This window comes from Ursus americanus, chromosome 10, assembly GCF_024610735.1.
Source record: "Ursus americanus isolate L20-20 chromosome 10, mUrsAme1.1.p, whole genome shotgun sequence".
Lineage (NCBI taxonomy): Eukaryota > Metazoa > Chordata > Mammalia > Carnivora > Ursidae > Ursus > Ursus americanus.
Window position 1 is genome coordinate 54,769,708 of NC_142136.1, and position 15,061 is coordinate 54,784,768.

Below are 15,061 nucleotides of genomic sequence, written 5' to 3' on the forward strand. Positions count from 1 at the left end.
TGAAATTTTGGAGAATATAGCTCTCCTCTTTTTTAATGGTGTGCCCCTTATTTCGTGAGACGAAAGTCCCTCATATTTCCTCATGATTAGATTGAGATTCTATGTTCTGGATCGGAAGACTGCACAGGTGATTTTGTGTCCTTTTGTCCTTTTCAGGGTATCTCACGTGTCTAGATGGGCCTGATTGGTGATGTTAATTTGATTGCCCTTTTGTTGTGTGACTTGATTTGTCCACTGTGTAATTATTGTTCTGTTTTTCCATTGCAACCGATAAGCAGTCAGTGAAGAGGTACTTTAGGACCGGTTGGGGTCCTGCTGCCGACCCATTTTTGACTCTAGTAAAACAGATGCCCACCTGGGTGCATGATTTCAGGAGAAACAGTAAGACACAAGTCCTCTAGAAAAAAGATACGACCACTCCATCTCTGATTTATAATGTTTTATTTTCATATAAGTTAGTTTTTTCTTTTTGGTTGAATGGGGACTCCCGTTTGGTGTAAGAAATTCTTGCTCATTGTCTTCCTTCTCTAGGGCAATCGTCTGTCCATGACAGGCCCATCTCAATGATTTAAAAAGGAAGGATCATGTAGCGGGTTCTGGAAGTCACAAGGAGGAGGAAGAGAGAGCAGTGGCTTACCAAGGCCAGGGCTAATGTTCACACAGAAATTAAATGTGGTCCTCATTTATGATTTGGTTATTTTTATGTTTTCTCTTCTGTCTCATTCAGGAGGAAATAACTTTAGCATAAGTCTTGAATCAATTAGCCAGTGCTTATTGAGTACTTGTGCTGGATTTGGTCTTGTTTTGGGTGTCAAGGACTGGGCTATTAAGGGTAGGAGGTTGTCCTCACTTATAAGATGTTTTAAAAAATGTGGAGGGAAGAAGACTTTATATTGAAAAAATTTAAAGAATTTGAGATGGTCTGTGATCCTGAGTATTTTAGGTGCTCTGGGAGAGTTGGGAAAAGATAGTTTAAGGAGAGGGAAGTAAACCTAGATTTTGGGGGTCGTTTGGCTTTGCATGGGTCCCAGCAGGCAGCTCTGGCAGAATCAGCACAGTGTGTGAGCCAGGCAAACACCCTGAGGAAGGGGGGATGCCCTGTTCACTAGGTAGGGCCAAGATGGCCAAGGGGTTTATACATCACATCGTCGGGCTTTAAATATGCTTTAGATGACGGTCTGTATCAAGTTTGGGTAGCGCTAGCATCCATTCCGGAAGAATTGCAAATTATAGTCTCTTTCATAAATAATATCAAAGTGGGGAAGGTGTTGGGGGGACAACAAGAAAATTTAGAGGAAGGAATTACTTACAGAGAGAATCAAACCTGCAGGTACTTGTTAGTATTTCTAACAAAGCCATTTAATTGGGTAACGAAATTAATGACATTTTATTCTAAAAATATGTTTTTCCTTTGGATTTGTTGAAGTTTGGAGTATTTTTTAAATAGCACTCCTCAACAGTAGTACTAGGAACAGACATCTTAAATTTATACTAATTTGGTGTACTATAAATGAGGATGTTTATATTCGCTATCACCAGGTTTTTTATTAGGGTTATCAGTGAGCTCCTTGATGATCATATAAAGAAGGCTGATCTGAGTAAAATAACCTAGAGTTTCCTCATTGGTTGCCAAAGCAAACTGGCGTCGAATTGGTAACCTAAGATTGTCTCAGGTGATTTGGAGCAGTAGGCGTGTATATTTATTAAAAGCTCCCGATGAGGGGCGCCTGGGTGGCTCAGTCGGGTAAGCCGCCAACTCGTCGTCGTTTCAGCTCAGGTCATGATCTCATGGAGCCCCTGAGGTGGAGCCCCACCCCCATAGGACTCTGCTCAGCTTGGAATCTGCTCAAGATTCTATCTCCCCCTCCCTCTCCCTCTGCTCCTCCCCCTGCTCACAGGCACCAAGCTCTCTCTCTCTCTCTCTCTCTCTCTCCTTTCTAAAATAAATAAATAAATAAAATCTTAAAAAAAATTAAAGCTCCCAATGAGATTCTGTGTATTTGGGATATACTGCCATGGACCATTTCTAAAAACCTGTGGTTCAGATGAGGAGTGGGCTCATGGCTCGGTAACCTAGTAAGGCAGGTTATGTTTGCAGGTACTTTGGACTGAACTCTTTGCCCTGGGAGATCCCTTTTCTGAGTTTGTGTGATACTCTAGATGTATTCTTTCTGTGAGTACAGCTGCATGTTTTTAGCAAATGTCAGTATGACCTACTTAGCTACTTAACACACTAATTAATTAATTCAGTGTATATTCATGGAGTGCCCAGGTGCCAGGGATGTGAGGGAAGTCAGCGGGAGGCCGTTCTTGCCTCAATAATTTTATGGTCTAATGGAATGTACCATGCATTTTTTTCTTTAAGGTGCAAAATGATCTAACCTTACAGAGCAATGGGAGCGAGTATTCTCCAAATGAGGTACGTGTCCTGAAGATTACTGTAAGCCAAGGTAGTTTGTGAAGGCTGAATTGGAATACTTTTTATAGAAATATGTAATCTGGGGGCGCCTGGGTGGCTCAGTCGTTAAGCGTCTGCCTTTGGCTCAGGGCGTGATCCCAGGGTCCTGGGATCAAGCCCCGCATCGGGCTCCCTGCTCGGCAGGAGGCCTGCTTCTCCCTCTCACACTCCCCCTGCTTGTGTTCCCTCTCTTGCTGTCTCTCTCTGTCAAATAAATAAACAAAATCTTAAAAGAAAGAAAGAAAGAAAGAAAGAAAGAAAGAAAGAAAGAAAGAAAGAAAGAAAGAAAGAAAGAAATATGTAATCTGAGACTGTCATGATTCATGAGTTAATTGTATTGCAGATCCTCTGGGGGGGTCTCTCTCATTAGCTATCATAGTCTTATCTGCCCTATTCATAATGAAAGATTAATTTTATGAGATATATTTTGAAAACCAAATATGGCAGCATCTTTATAGAAAACAGAGTGATGGCTCCAATAGGGCAGCATTTCGAATGTCCTGTCATCCATCAACGATGCAGTGCGTGGTGTCCCTGTGGATGAGACTCCGTTCAGTGTGACCTGTTTTCCTCTCTTACGTGTCATGCCGTTCTTCATCAGCTGTGCCCCCGTGAGGGGGACGTGATGTGGGCCTGTGTATGTGTACAGGTGCACGCATCTGTTCTGGAGCCGGAAAGGATCACCGGTGTCACATGGTTAGAGAATTTTTTTATTGCGCAAATAAAAATTGACTGGCTCTCCCCCCGGACAGTATTCTATTGATGATGCCACCTAAACCACTTATAATATGAAGATGCATCAGTCCTCATGTGTTTTTAGTCAGGGCTTCATCACACAGCAGCAAATCAAAAGGGAAGTGGTGTTACCATAATACTATGCAGTGTAGAGAAGCGTGTGTAGTTCTGCTCCAACTGTCTGTTTTTAAAAGCATCCTTTCCTTCCGATCCTGCAGATGAGAGCGAACTCGCCTGCAATCTCTCCCACCTCCAACAGCACAGCTCCGTTTGGCCTGAAGCCTCGATCAGGTAAATTAAAACCTCAGCGTCCTGACACTTCTAAACCCTCAGTGGTTTGTCTTTGGCCTTTTAAATGTGTTAGCGTGAGCAGCCTTGTGAACGCACTCGGTGAACACTGAGTCCTGACATCAGAGCTTTGCGGCAGCTTGGGGAGGCCAGACTTTGGAGCCTTGTTTTCAGTGAATCACCTGTTAAGTCCATGTTATTTGTAGTAGATATCTCAACTCCTTTTCAATCCGAGCAAAGAGAAAAGGTGATGCGGCATGTAAGTGGGGAAGAAATATTCTAATGAGTTTTTTACCTAGGGCTTCGTGGTAAGCTGCTGAGCTACGGAGCAGCCTCTGACAGGGTGACTTCTCTAAAATACCCTTTGTCGGCTTTCTAACCTCATAGGGTTAGGTATTTTCTCCTACAACTGGGTGATTGTTTCAAGGCTCACATGAGTAGTCAGGAGTCATTTCTTTAAAAGAGACTTTCTGCTTAATATTACCTGCTTTCTTTTAATTAATTGTTAGCACATTCACAGACGTAAATTATAGCAGTGTGCAAAATAACTCTGGGTTTTAAAAAGAAGGATGATGCTTTGAGCAATTCGGTTCTTCTGATTTCTCCACTAAAGTTCTGGCAATCTCTACCTTCTTTTAGGTCCTTTTTTATTTTAATACTTTCAGATCTTTGCATACACTCATGACTATAATGCTTTTAAGTAAGTGCTAAGAAAGGACTCAGACACATTTAAGCAAAAAGCTAGTAAAGAACTTAGATGTTCTTGGGTTTTCCAGTAAAGCATTTTGGCAAACAGAAGTTATACGTGTGTATATTTTGTAAACAGGTACCTATAAAAAACCAAATATAATTCCTTTATGAAGGAAACTTTTTGTTTTGGGAGCATGTTGATTGATGGGTAACATGTAGCCAGGTGTAATGGTTTCCTGGCGTTCTGGATGGCCAAAAGGCAGCGCTATTTGAGAAAATGCTAGGCGTGGCAAAGGTTAGTAGGTGTTTTATGGAAAGCCAAGTTGTGTGTGAAATAAGGCTCAAATGACTGGCCTCCTCATTTATGGCACTGAGCACATGCAGTCAGACCTGGGCTGGGCTTCCATTTCCCTGGGGTCTCAGGTGTGTGCTGGGAGAGATGATCAGTGGGTACATCTCCTCTGTGCCTTCAGTGATGGCCTGGCAGGAGAGTCATCTCTGTACATTCAGGACCTCACTGGGCTACAGACTTGCTTCTAATCTTTACAAGTAGTTTTAAGGAATTTTACGAATATAATTGGGCAATCAAAAGTTGAATGCATCTCCAAAGAACAATATTCTTTTGAACGTGCATCTTTATGATTTAGTTGTAAAATTGTCTCAATGATTTTTTTCTCTTTTTTATGGCATCCAAATTCAGCTTATCAATATGGTACTTGTACTATTCAACCATGTCAAATTCATTGTAGTGGTGAAAAAGAAATGGGGTATTTATTTTGAATAGCAGAAAACAAAGATAATTTCCTCTCCAAGCTTCCAGCCCTTCTATAATGCTGACTAACCACTGTGGAAGTTGTTCTAGTTGTTGAAAGCTTTGTGGAGTTTGGTTGCTGTAAATAATGCTGATTTATCTTCAGGAACATCGAGTGGCATGTTGGAATTTTATAAAATTGTGTTATATATTGGGGATTTTTTTTCATTGTACTTAGTAATTTAAACATATTACAGTATGTATTTTTCACATTTTCCAAAAAATAATATATACAGCAATCTTAATTATGGATCATATGATTTAAGAAGAAATTCTACTTTATTAGCTTTGGAACTTTTAAAAGCCAATTAATTTTTCTCTTTAAGTGAAGTATATGGATTTATGTGATTTCTGTGTTATAAATAAAAACAGACTGCTCAAATCAGCAAGTTAGAATAAGAACGTAGTTTCTTAAGTAGGCTGATAGTTTTCTTCAAAAGAAATTTTTTTTCTCTTCTGTGTTTTCCTCCAAAGAGAGACAACTATAGATACTCAAATATTCATTCCTAACTCAGAAGTGCTTGAAATTGATTGACATCTATTGGTGAATTAGGTTTGTTGTTAAAGAGACTCTGCTAGTATCAAAAATTGTTTTTCTACTGATCAGTACCAAAGACAGTATTGAGAGGTGTGCGTGCCCAGGGTTGAGCAGAGCTGGCTACCTATAGCTATCAATAAAGCATGCCAGTAGCCTTTAAAGAGAAATTTTACATTGCCTTGGGAAAAAAAAGACACATGGTAAACACTGATTCTGTAATAGTCTCATTTCTAAATAATGGATATATTTACACATATTAAGCTTTGTCTACGTAACCACATTTTTTTGTGTGAATCGTATTTACTATGATTGTTAGTTATTTAGAAGGTTTTTGAAAAAGTGTCTGGTAGGTCTTCTGCTTTGTATCTGTGTTATCTGTGGGTACTCTTCCTTTCTGGTGACATGATTCATTAGGACTCTGAGTCTGTGGGCTTGCAGAACTGTTAAGATTAACGATATTAACTGCATGCAAAGTATATGATTGATAAGTACTAACACTCAGTTTTTATCATTCTTTTTATTTCATGCGCCATCTTTCATTCTTCCCCTATATTGTACATTTGAATTTAAATCCCATAATATGAAATTCGCTTCATTTCCATACAAACCTTATGCCATTTGTGAAATGCTGCCGCCCCTTTGGTTTTTCCTGGTCCTTGTCCAACTGTACGCGGACCGGCTCTCTTGCTCTCCTGCAGACCCAGCCCTCACTCTTCCTCCTATCTCCTTCAACAAACTTACACAGGCACAAACATGGGACAGCTCTAGCTACAGTGTTCCATCTGAAGGAGACAGTGACAATGGTAGGTGGCCTTGTACCTATTCTTCAGTGTGCTCATTAATAAGCCAATGAATAGACTGAACGTTCATATCTGTTCAGCTGAGGATAGAGTATCTTCACCTGCATGCCGGCTCTAAGAACCAATGAGTAAAGCGGGAAAGTAAAGTCCAGAAAAGTGCATGGGGATGGTTCTCTAGCAATTTGTAGAACTACATTTAATTAACTTGAAAATTCTGAATTTCGGGAGGACTTTGCAATAATTTCTTTCTCTACCTTTTCCGCTTGGGTTTGTTTGGGTATTTTTGTTTTTGTCTTTGTTTGTTTTTTTTTGTTGTTTTGTTTTTCGTTTGTTTGCTTGTTTACAAAAATTGGGGGTTGCACATTTGGAGTGTCTCTGCTTGCTCCTGCATCTGCACCAAAGTGCGTTTGGAGTTTGATCTTTTATTATCTATGCTTAACTGTATGAGATTTTTAAGGTAATTAATGCCTCGGCTGATCCCTGAGTGGTGCACTGAAAATAATGTTAACGTTGAGAAATTTCTGAAAATGAAGAGAAATCACTTGCCTTCTCCTTTTTTTGTTATTTGCACATTTTAACTTTTGGTACCTTTTTGAGTGTCCGTTCACCTATATAATATTCAAATTGGCCTGAAAATCAAATGTGCCAATAAAACATTGAAGACAGCTAATTGGATTATTATGAATATCTTTTAATTTTGTGCCATTAAATATTTTAAATAGCCTAAAAAATGAAAACAAAATATAGTTATCTAGACCCACATGCCACATAGATCAGAATCTCCATTTATTTTACTCTGAGGTACAAAGTAACAAAAGCAATTTTAAATGAAACAGCATGATTTATAAGTAAGAGAAGTGAGATATGAGGTATAGCCAAGATGCAAACACAATAGGAAAATAAATTTTCTGATCATAGTTATTTTTTAATTGAAGTATGTTATATAGAAAAAATATATTTAAAACATTTGCTGTGATTTCTGGTCAAAATTCAATTTAAAAAGTTTTCCAATTTCCTTGTAAAGAAGGATACATGTATATTTTGGCAGGTTAGTTGTAAAAGGAGTTTTATTATTTCATAGATTTCTAAATTTTTTTAACTGAAAATAAGTACGCTTCAACAATAACAGCAATGAAACAGAAGTCCCTCCTTATACCATCCCTATTTTAAATTCTGGAGGTTGAAGAGGGCTCAGTGGAAACTTTCTTGAGAAACGGTTCCATTACTCAAAAATAAAAAAGAGGGGGAGAGGCATTTTTGTTTTTCAGAAAGCATGGCTATTTATGGTTCTGCTGTTGTTTAAAGGAAATCAAGCCTAAAATGAAAGATTTATGTGTGATTTGGTATTTCCTTAGTAGTGATATCTGAAACCAAAGGACCTTTTTTTGGTGTAAGCTGGGAAAGATATAGTCATGTTATGTAGCAGTAGAATTTCTATCTATATAGACATGCCAACTATCTCATGATGTGCCAACTAAAAAAAGGTGAGGTCACGCTGCTGTGTAGCAATGGAGGCGAGGCCACCCAGAGTCCTAACTCTGCACCATTTCCATCCTCATTCTGCAGCTGTTTCTTGAGGACTCTCAGTACAAGCTATAAGCCAGACTGCCTTCTTTTTAATAAAATTCCTAAGATTTCCATAGAAATTAATAATTGTAGAAATCTCTCTGAAAAGAAAATAACCTTGCACTCTTTACTTGGTATTTTTTGTACGAGTGCAAATTCCAGGATTCACGTGTAGCTATCAGGCCGTACCACAATCATAATAAAGGAATCACTTTCGATATTCATGTGGTTCCATCAGTCACATCAGGTAATGGGCGGTTGTCATTTATCCCTACCTGCAGTTTGTCTAGAATGCAGAACTATTCTTTACAAATATTTGTGCAGGTTCCCAGATCTGACCTTTCACATGCTTCTTCATTCTTTGTGCTAACTTGGCCTTGTGATTTCAATATATTTTCCAAAGCATTTTTTATATTAACAAAGCTACACTCTGCGTATTCACAAGCATACAAATTAATCTTGCAGGAGAAGTACAGCCTGCGATTTTCTGTTGTTCTTACTCATTCCTCTTACATAGTAGATCCAGTTCAGGGGCCATTCTTGGCATTTCCAAGCCATAATCAGTTTGTTTCCCCCTATTCCTGGTATCCGTTGTCTGCACCTACCTCAAACTTTGTAAAGAAATGGCATCTTACTCCCGACTCAACCCAGTGTGTAATGCAGTTTGTCTTTCATTTATATTTTATTAGTTTTTGGTAAAGTTGGCATTTTTAGACCTTGTTCACTGTCTTGCTTTATATTAAAATTCCCCTTAATTTAAATTCTTTTCAGTATTTCATTCCAAATATGTCTCATTTTCAATACCCCATCTTTTTCTAAAACTCTTTCTTCAAAGAAATAAAAAATGGCAAACTGGCTAGAAGATTTCTTGGAAGTTTGAATTCCCACAGTCCCCAGAGTTCTGCCCCTTGAGATGGATGGGAGGGCGGGAGGGTGTGTGCAGGGCTGAGTGGGCACTTCTGGCGCTGGGTGGGGCAATTCACTTCGACTGGTTCTTAACTTAGGAACAACTTCTCTTTCCTTTGCTCTTGTGCCCTATTACCACTCTGCCTCTTTCCTGCCTTTCCCCTTCGCCCCTTCACTGGGAAGTGAAAACTGTTCCTTTCTTCTTCTTCTTTTTTTGTTCCTATCATCTTTTTTTTTTTTTAATATTTGAACCTAGTTTTATTATATTTAGTATGATGTATATAATTATACTTAAATTTTCAAATAACACATGAAATATTTCTGATATAATATGCAATTATTTTATTCTTTTTTGGTTATTAAATTAATTTTAATATTTTAATTATTAAATTTAGTATATTAAATTAATATAGACTAAAATTTAAATTGTGCCCAAATTTCCAGCTTTCTTAGGAGTTTATATGATATATCTTTTTTTTAAATTTTTTTTATTATATTATGTTAGTCACCATACAGTACATACCCGGTTTCCGATGTAAAATTCGATGATTCATTAGTTGCGTATAACACCCAGTGCACCATGCAATACGTGCCCTCCTTACTACCCATCACCGGTCTATCCCATTCCCCCATCCCCCTCCCCTCTGAGGCCCTCAGTTTGTTTCTCATAGTCCATAGTGTCTCACACTTCATTCCCCCTTCTGATTACCCCCCCTTTCTTTATCCCTTCCTTCCCCTACCGATCTTCCTAGTTCTTATGTTCCATAAATGAGAGAAATCATATGATAATTGTCTTTCTCTGCTTGACTATTTCACTTAGCATTATCTCCTCCAGTGCCGTCCATGTTGCAGCAAATGTTGAGAATTCGTTCTTTCTGATAGCTGAGTAATATTCCTATCTTCTTTTGAATCATTGTCCCTTTTTCATTTGCAATTAGTTTGTGGGTGCTAATTTATACTTACTTAAAATTGGCTGTTGAATTATCACTGGAGAATGAATGAATGGACATATCCATCTTGGCTCAATTACAGACATTTTCTAAGTTTTTACAATAAGCTTGCACTTCTAGGTATTCTTTTCCCCATACAAAAATGAGGAAATAGGCCATGAGAGGCGTTTCAGTAATTCTTAGCCCTAGAATCATCTGAGTGTTTTTAAGACTGTAGCTGCCTCGCTCCACACTCAGAGGTGCTAATTTATTTGGTGTCACATAGACTCTGCACGTTGATTACTTTTTTACTGATCTTTGTGTTATATTCAAGTAGGTGAAATCCACTAGGTTAGCATAAATTGCCCAAAATTATAGAGAGGAAATAATGAGTATTTTGAGGGCAGAGAGGACGTGTCTAATTCATTTTGGGGCACCAGAAGGGAATAAATGAATGCATTAATCAGACTTCTAATTCACATTAGCCAGGATCTAGAGCCCCTGCTGGTTTTTCAAAGCCATTTTATTTTGCTGCCCTTGAGTTTGTCCGTCTTAAACATCACACCCAGCGCAGGTTCCTAACTTCCAAGGACAAACTGAGAGCTGAATTTCAAAACCCCATACGTCCATGGAGAAGAAATCTCTCATTGAGTTAAATTTAGGTAATAAAGGTTAATAATATAGACTGATAAATTCTATACCAAGAGTGCATTTCACATAATTAAATAAGCATTTCAGGCAATTTTTAGAGCAGTGGGCTTTTTTAGTTTAACCAAAGATATTCTTGGGGTGCCTAGGTGGCCCAGTTGTTTGAGTGGCTAGCTCTTGATTTCTGCTCAGATCCTGATCTTAGGGTCCTGCGATTGAACCCTGTGTTGGGCTCTGTGCTCAGCGAGGAGTCTGCTTGAGGATTCTCTCTCCCTATCCCCTCTGCCCCCTCCCCACTCTCTGTCTCTAAAATAAATAAATCTTTTTAAAAAGATACTCTTAAATAGAGAAATGGTTTCTTGCACACATTCTTCAATGTCTGTTGTCTACTCTGTGCTAGGCATGATGTTCGTTATTATGGCTATAACTCTGAAAAAGACAAACAAGATACCTACTTTTATAGAACTTTTATTTCAGAGTCTAATGAGTTCAGACCTGGAAACCAAGCTTTAGTAGATTTTTCGTGACAGGAAAAATTGAGGTGCCTGATTATCAGGTAGGATAATCTCTGCAAAGATGCTCTCCAAATAGACTGATCTCTGGATGAGGGAATTTTGGAAACACTTGTTTCATTTTTTCATCCATCAAACTGCTTTGTGGGGCAGTAGGAGACATACAAATTGGAAACAGACATAAACTCTTAAAGAGTCATAATGGAGAGGAACAGATCTAGACTGTAAGAGAGAAAGTGATAAGTGCCATGAGAGAGACACTGATAAAGAATTCTGTACGTTGATGAACAGACCACTCCCAGGTCAGGGATGAGGGTGAGGAGAAAAGTGAAGGAAGTAGCAGAGATAATGGAAGAATCCGTGGAATTTGATCTGTACCTGTAAAGATGAATTTGGCATTCTGCATGAATGTATTCATCGTTCCTTGCAGGGGCTTTGCCTAGAGAGTTGTCTCTTCTGCTAAAGAAATTACAAATAGGGCAAATCATCTTTTCCATTCTTTGAATGTTCTTTATTAGATACATGGTAATTAAACCGTTAAGCAGGACTAATTTCTCCTGCATCTTAAATCACCCTTAAATCACCCACTTCTTTGTCTCTTCCTACACACATGTACACACATGCACACACACACACACACACACACAGTCCTCTACACCCTCACTCTGCTCTCTTCCCCCTGTTTGTTTTTCTTCTTACTTACACTTAAATAGGGTGGCATTTGATTTGAAAAACAGGTACCAACAGTGAAGCTCTTCTTAATATTGTCTTGTAGCCTCGAGTTAAACTTTATCCCCCCTGAATTAAGTAAGGAAATTCTTAAAATTTAGTGATATGAAATTAAGGAAAAAACGATCATTCTCCTGTAGATCATTTCCTGAAGCTCTGGTTCCGGCTGGTCACTGCATGTATTATTTAAATATGACTTGAAAGAAAAGAAAAAAAACCATAGGTAATAGAATCGGAGCTACCATCATGGTCCCATTAAAATGATTCTGTCATAATAGACCTCGCAAAATAAGCAAGCACATATGTGCTCTGTAGATTTATTATTAGCCTGAAGAGTTTGTTTTAATTTTTCATATATTCCACAATAATTAATCCATTTAGAAAACCAGCAGTATTACAGTCATGGTTTCCCATAATTTTAGGTACATTTGAAGTATTCATTTAAAAAAACATAGTTCAGATGTGTTTTAACACTTTGTGATTGCTTAACATTCGTAGAGCAAATACGCAAGCATGCATTTTGTATTTTTAAGATGCACGGGAATTTAAGATGAAAAATGATGCTGGGACATTAAAACCCAGACACCACTGTATTATCTTATCTCACATAGGGCTCTAACAAGGTGTAGATACTTCAATTGTATGCTGTTAAACTAAAGCTCATGGTTAATTCAACTTCCTGATCGTTTCGTATTCAGAGAGAAATCTGCCAATAAAAACATATTGAAAATATTAAGCATGCTGTATTAGATAAGATTGCCCCCTAGAAAAAAGGCAAAGGGAAATCAAACCTCCAAAGAAAACATTAGCTTTGTTTAAACGATGTTGGGGCGCCCCTTGCTGGCTAGTGTGTATACTATTCAACTCTGCTCACACTCCTTGACTTTTTTGGTTTGTTTGGCTGACTTCTTTTCTTTGGGGGCATGGATTATTTCTAAAATTTTACATTCCAATATATATCTCTTCTGGATGTTATGGTAAATGGGTAGATGTTTTCATTGGTCTTGATAGGATGCAAAGGCAAGCTTAACGCATTTCCAGTTTCTTCCCTGCTTCCTAGTTTGTCCACGTTCTCCTCATTCTTTGCTCTGCGAACTGCTCATCTCTGCCTGCTGGGCTACGCTACCCTACTTCCTTTGCTGGGCTTGCCTTGATTTTTTAAATAATCGGTCTCACTTCCTGTGGGTTTGGTTTCTGTGGGTCTTGATGACAGCCCTTTGGTGACATGTCTTTAGCTCTTTTTGCTGGTGACCTCCCTGGATGGCTTGAAGCAGAGGCCCGGGCCCCAGGCTGACCCCCTCCCTGAGGTTCCAGAAGGTGTTATGTCTAGTAGACTACCCTCTTTCTCCATTGACTGTAAATCAAGGGTTTATTACGACAGCTTTCTAGTCTTCCACAGAGCATCAGAATGCTGATTCAAATACCCTACAGCTGACTTAGACAATACTGAGATGTGAGAAACATAATGCAAGTCATTTTTAATTAATTAATTAATTTGAGAGAGAGAGTGCATGCATGAGTGGGAGAGAGAGAGGGAGAGAATCTAAAGCAGACTCACACTGAGCATAGAGCCTGATGTGGGGCTCAGTCTCAGGACCCTGAGATTAAGACCTGACCCAAAACCAAGAGTCTGATGCTTAACTGACTGAGTCACCCAGGCGCCCCAGTGCAAGTCATTTATTGAGGTGGTTTGGTCCAAAGGTACACACTGAGATTAAAACGACATAGTTGGGTGAGCACGGGATAATTGATTACAGGGAGTGGACTCAGGTTTTTCTATTCTAAGTGTATCTGTAAACCATATTTAAGTTTTAAAAATTAGTATATTGAAGTAGCTTTTAAAGTGGCCTGTAGGAAATGTTTGTCAGAATAGAATAAACATTGCATGACCTTGTTGTTTACATTATTACAATTATGGTGATTGAAATTACTGGAATTACAGCACCAGTGCAGCCTTCCCCGTGGTAGTGGTTTTTAAAACCGAAGTTCCCTGCCCAGAATTTCCTGGAGGGCCCCCCTAGCCCACCTTGCCGCCTAAACACGCATGTAGTCTGAAGGTCAGTGGAACAAGGGGGGCAAATACAGCTCGTGCCAGCACTGTGCTCCCTCCTGTGTACATGCGAAGTCGACAGTCTCAAAGGGATAAAAATCTCAAGGAAGAAAAAAATTCAAGTTTAAATCTGCCCTGGGCTTTGTATCATAATAAAAAGTGATTAAAATCCTTGCTAGAATCCCCTGCCATATGTAGAACACTGTGTACCTTCTTTATGAGTCTTTATGACATGTTATCCTTCAGAGGCTTAGACATTCATTTTCTCTGGAGCCCGAGGCTCGCTGCCTTTCTTGATGGTCGTAATTTTAAAGACGTGAAGCCAAGGATGATCTCTTAAACTGCCTCTAATCTTGCCAGCTTTTCTAAAAGGAGTCTATGCTCATCTCTAAAGAACTAACTTTTTGGATGTGGTGTCAGTGATATGATGAAGGCAGAATTTTTCCACTCCACACTTAATACGCAATCCTGTGTATCATCACTTAGTTCTTAATTCAGGCTGATAACAAATTTTGGCCAACAGAAATATTAACCTGTCCTCATTTGTAATATGTAAAGCAGTTCTAGAGTCCTCTTCTTTGAATATAATTATCTGAATTTATGAAAGGATCGTAAAACCCCAAGTATAATGAGCACTTAGGACGAAAGCAGCGGGAACAGGAGAGAGGGGACATGTGTCAGAGCTGTGGCCTGGCATGGTTCCAAGGATGACCCACACCCTTCCCTGGATTCAGTCTATTATCACCAAAAATACAACTGTTGTTAGTCTGCATAACTCAGTACAATTTAAAATACGATCTTAAGAATATTCAAATTGAGCTTTCCGTGTGAAGTCAGAATTTGTTTCTGTGAGTGGTAAGTGCATTATTTGGGGTGAACTATTTAACTTCCATACGAGTAGTCTTATACGGTGATCTGTGGGAGGCACTCAATAAAGACTTTTTTTTTCCTTTTTATTACAGTGTTTCTAAGACCTCAGAGAAATTTGGAATCTATAGACCCACAATTTACAATTCGGAGGAAAATGGAACAGATGAGAGAGGAGAAGGAACTGGTGGAACAACTCCGTGAGGTACCCCCAAAACAGTCCATCACCGAATACCCATTTTCACCCAGAAACAGTCCATCACCGAATACCCATTTTCACCCAGAAACAGCCCATCATCGAATACCCATTTTCACCCAGAAATAGTCCGTCACCAAATACTCATTTTCAGAATTGAGGCAGCATTCTGTACATTTGGAAAATAGACTTTGATGTACTGCAAAAAGGCCTCATTTCAAATTTACCAGGTCACCTTCTGACTGGTATTGGGCAAGCCACATAACATCCCTGATTTCAGGTTTTTTCATGTATTAAAAAAATACTTCCCATCTTAGTAGGGTTTTGTGAGGAATATA

General features: G+C 38.8%; 1 protein-coding gene across 6 annotated transcripts in view; it reads left to right on the top strand.

Annotated features, from left to right (window-relative positions):
- Positions 1 to 15,061, top strand: part of LRCH1 (leucine rich repeats and calponin homology domain containing 1) — a 191,346-nt gene that overhangs the window by 148,316 nt on the left and 27,969 nt on the right. For 4 of the 6 annotated variants that reach the window (XM_045796796.2, XM_087865143.1, XM_087865144.1 and 1 more), the window contains exons 14-16: positions 2,366 to 2,419; positions 3,412 to 3,484; positions 14,623 to 14,732. In XM_045796796.2, coding sequence (XP_045652752.1) covers positions 2,366 to 2,419; positions 3,412 to 3,484; positions 14,623 to 14,732 — 237 coding nt within the window. Of the gene's footprint in view, positions 1 to 2,365; positions 2,420 to 3,411; positions 3,485 to 6,218; positions 6,324 to 14,622; positions 14,733 to 15,061 lie in introns of those variants that run through there. The other 2 variants (XM_045796799.2, XM_087865147.1) reach the window with 2 other exon arrangements.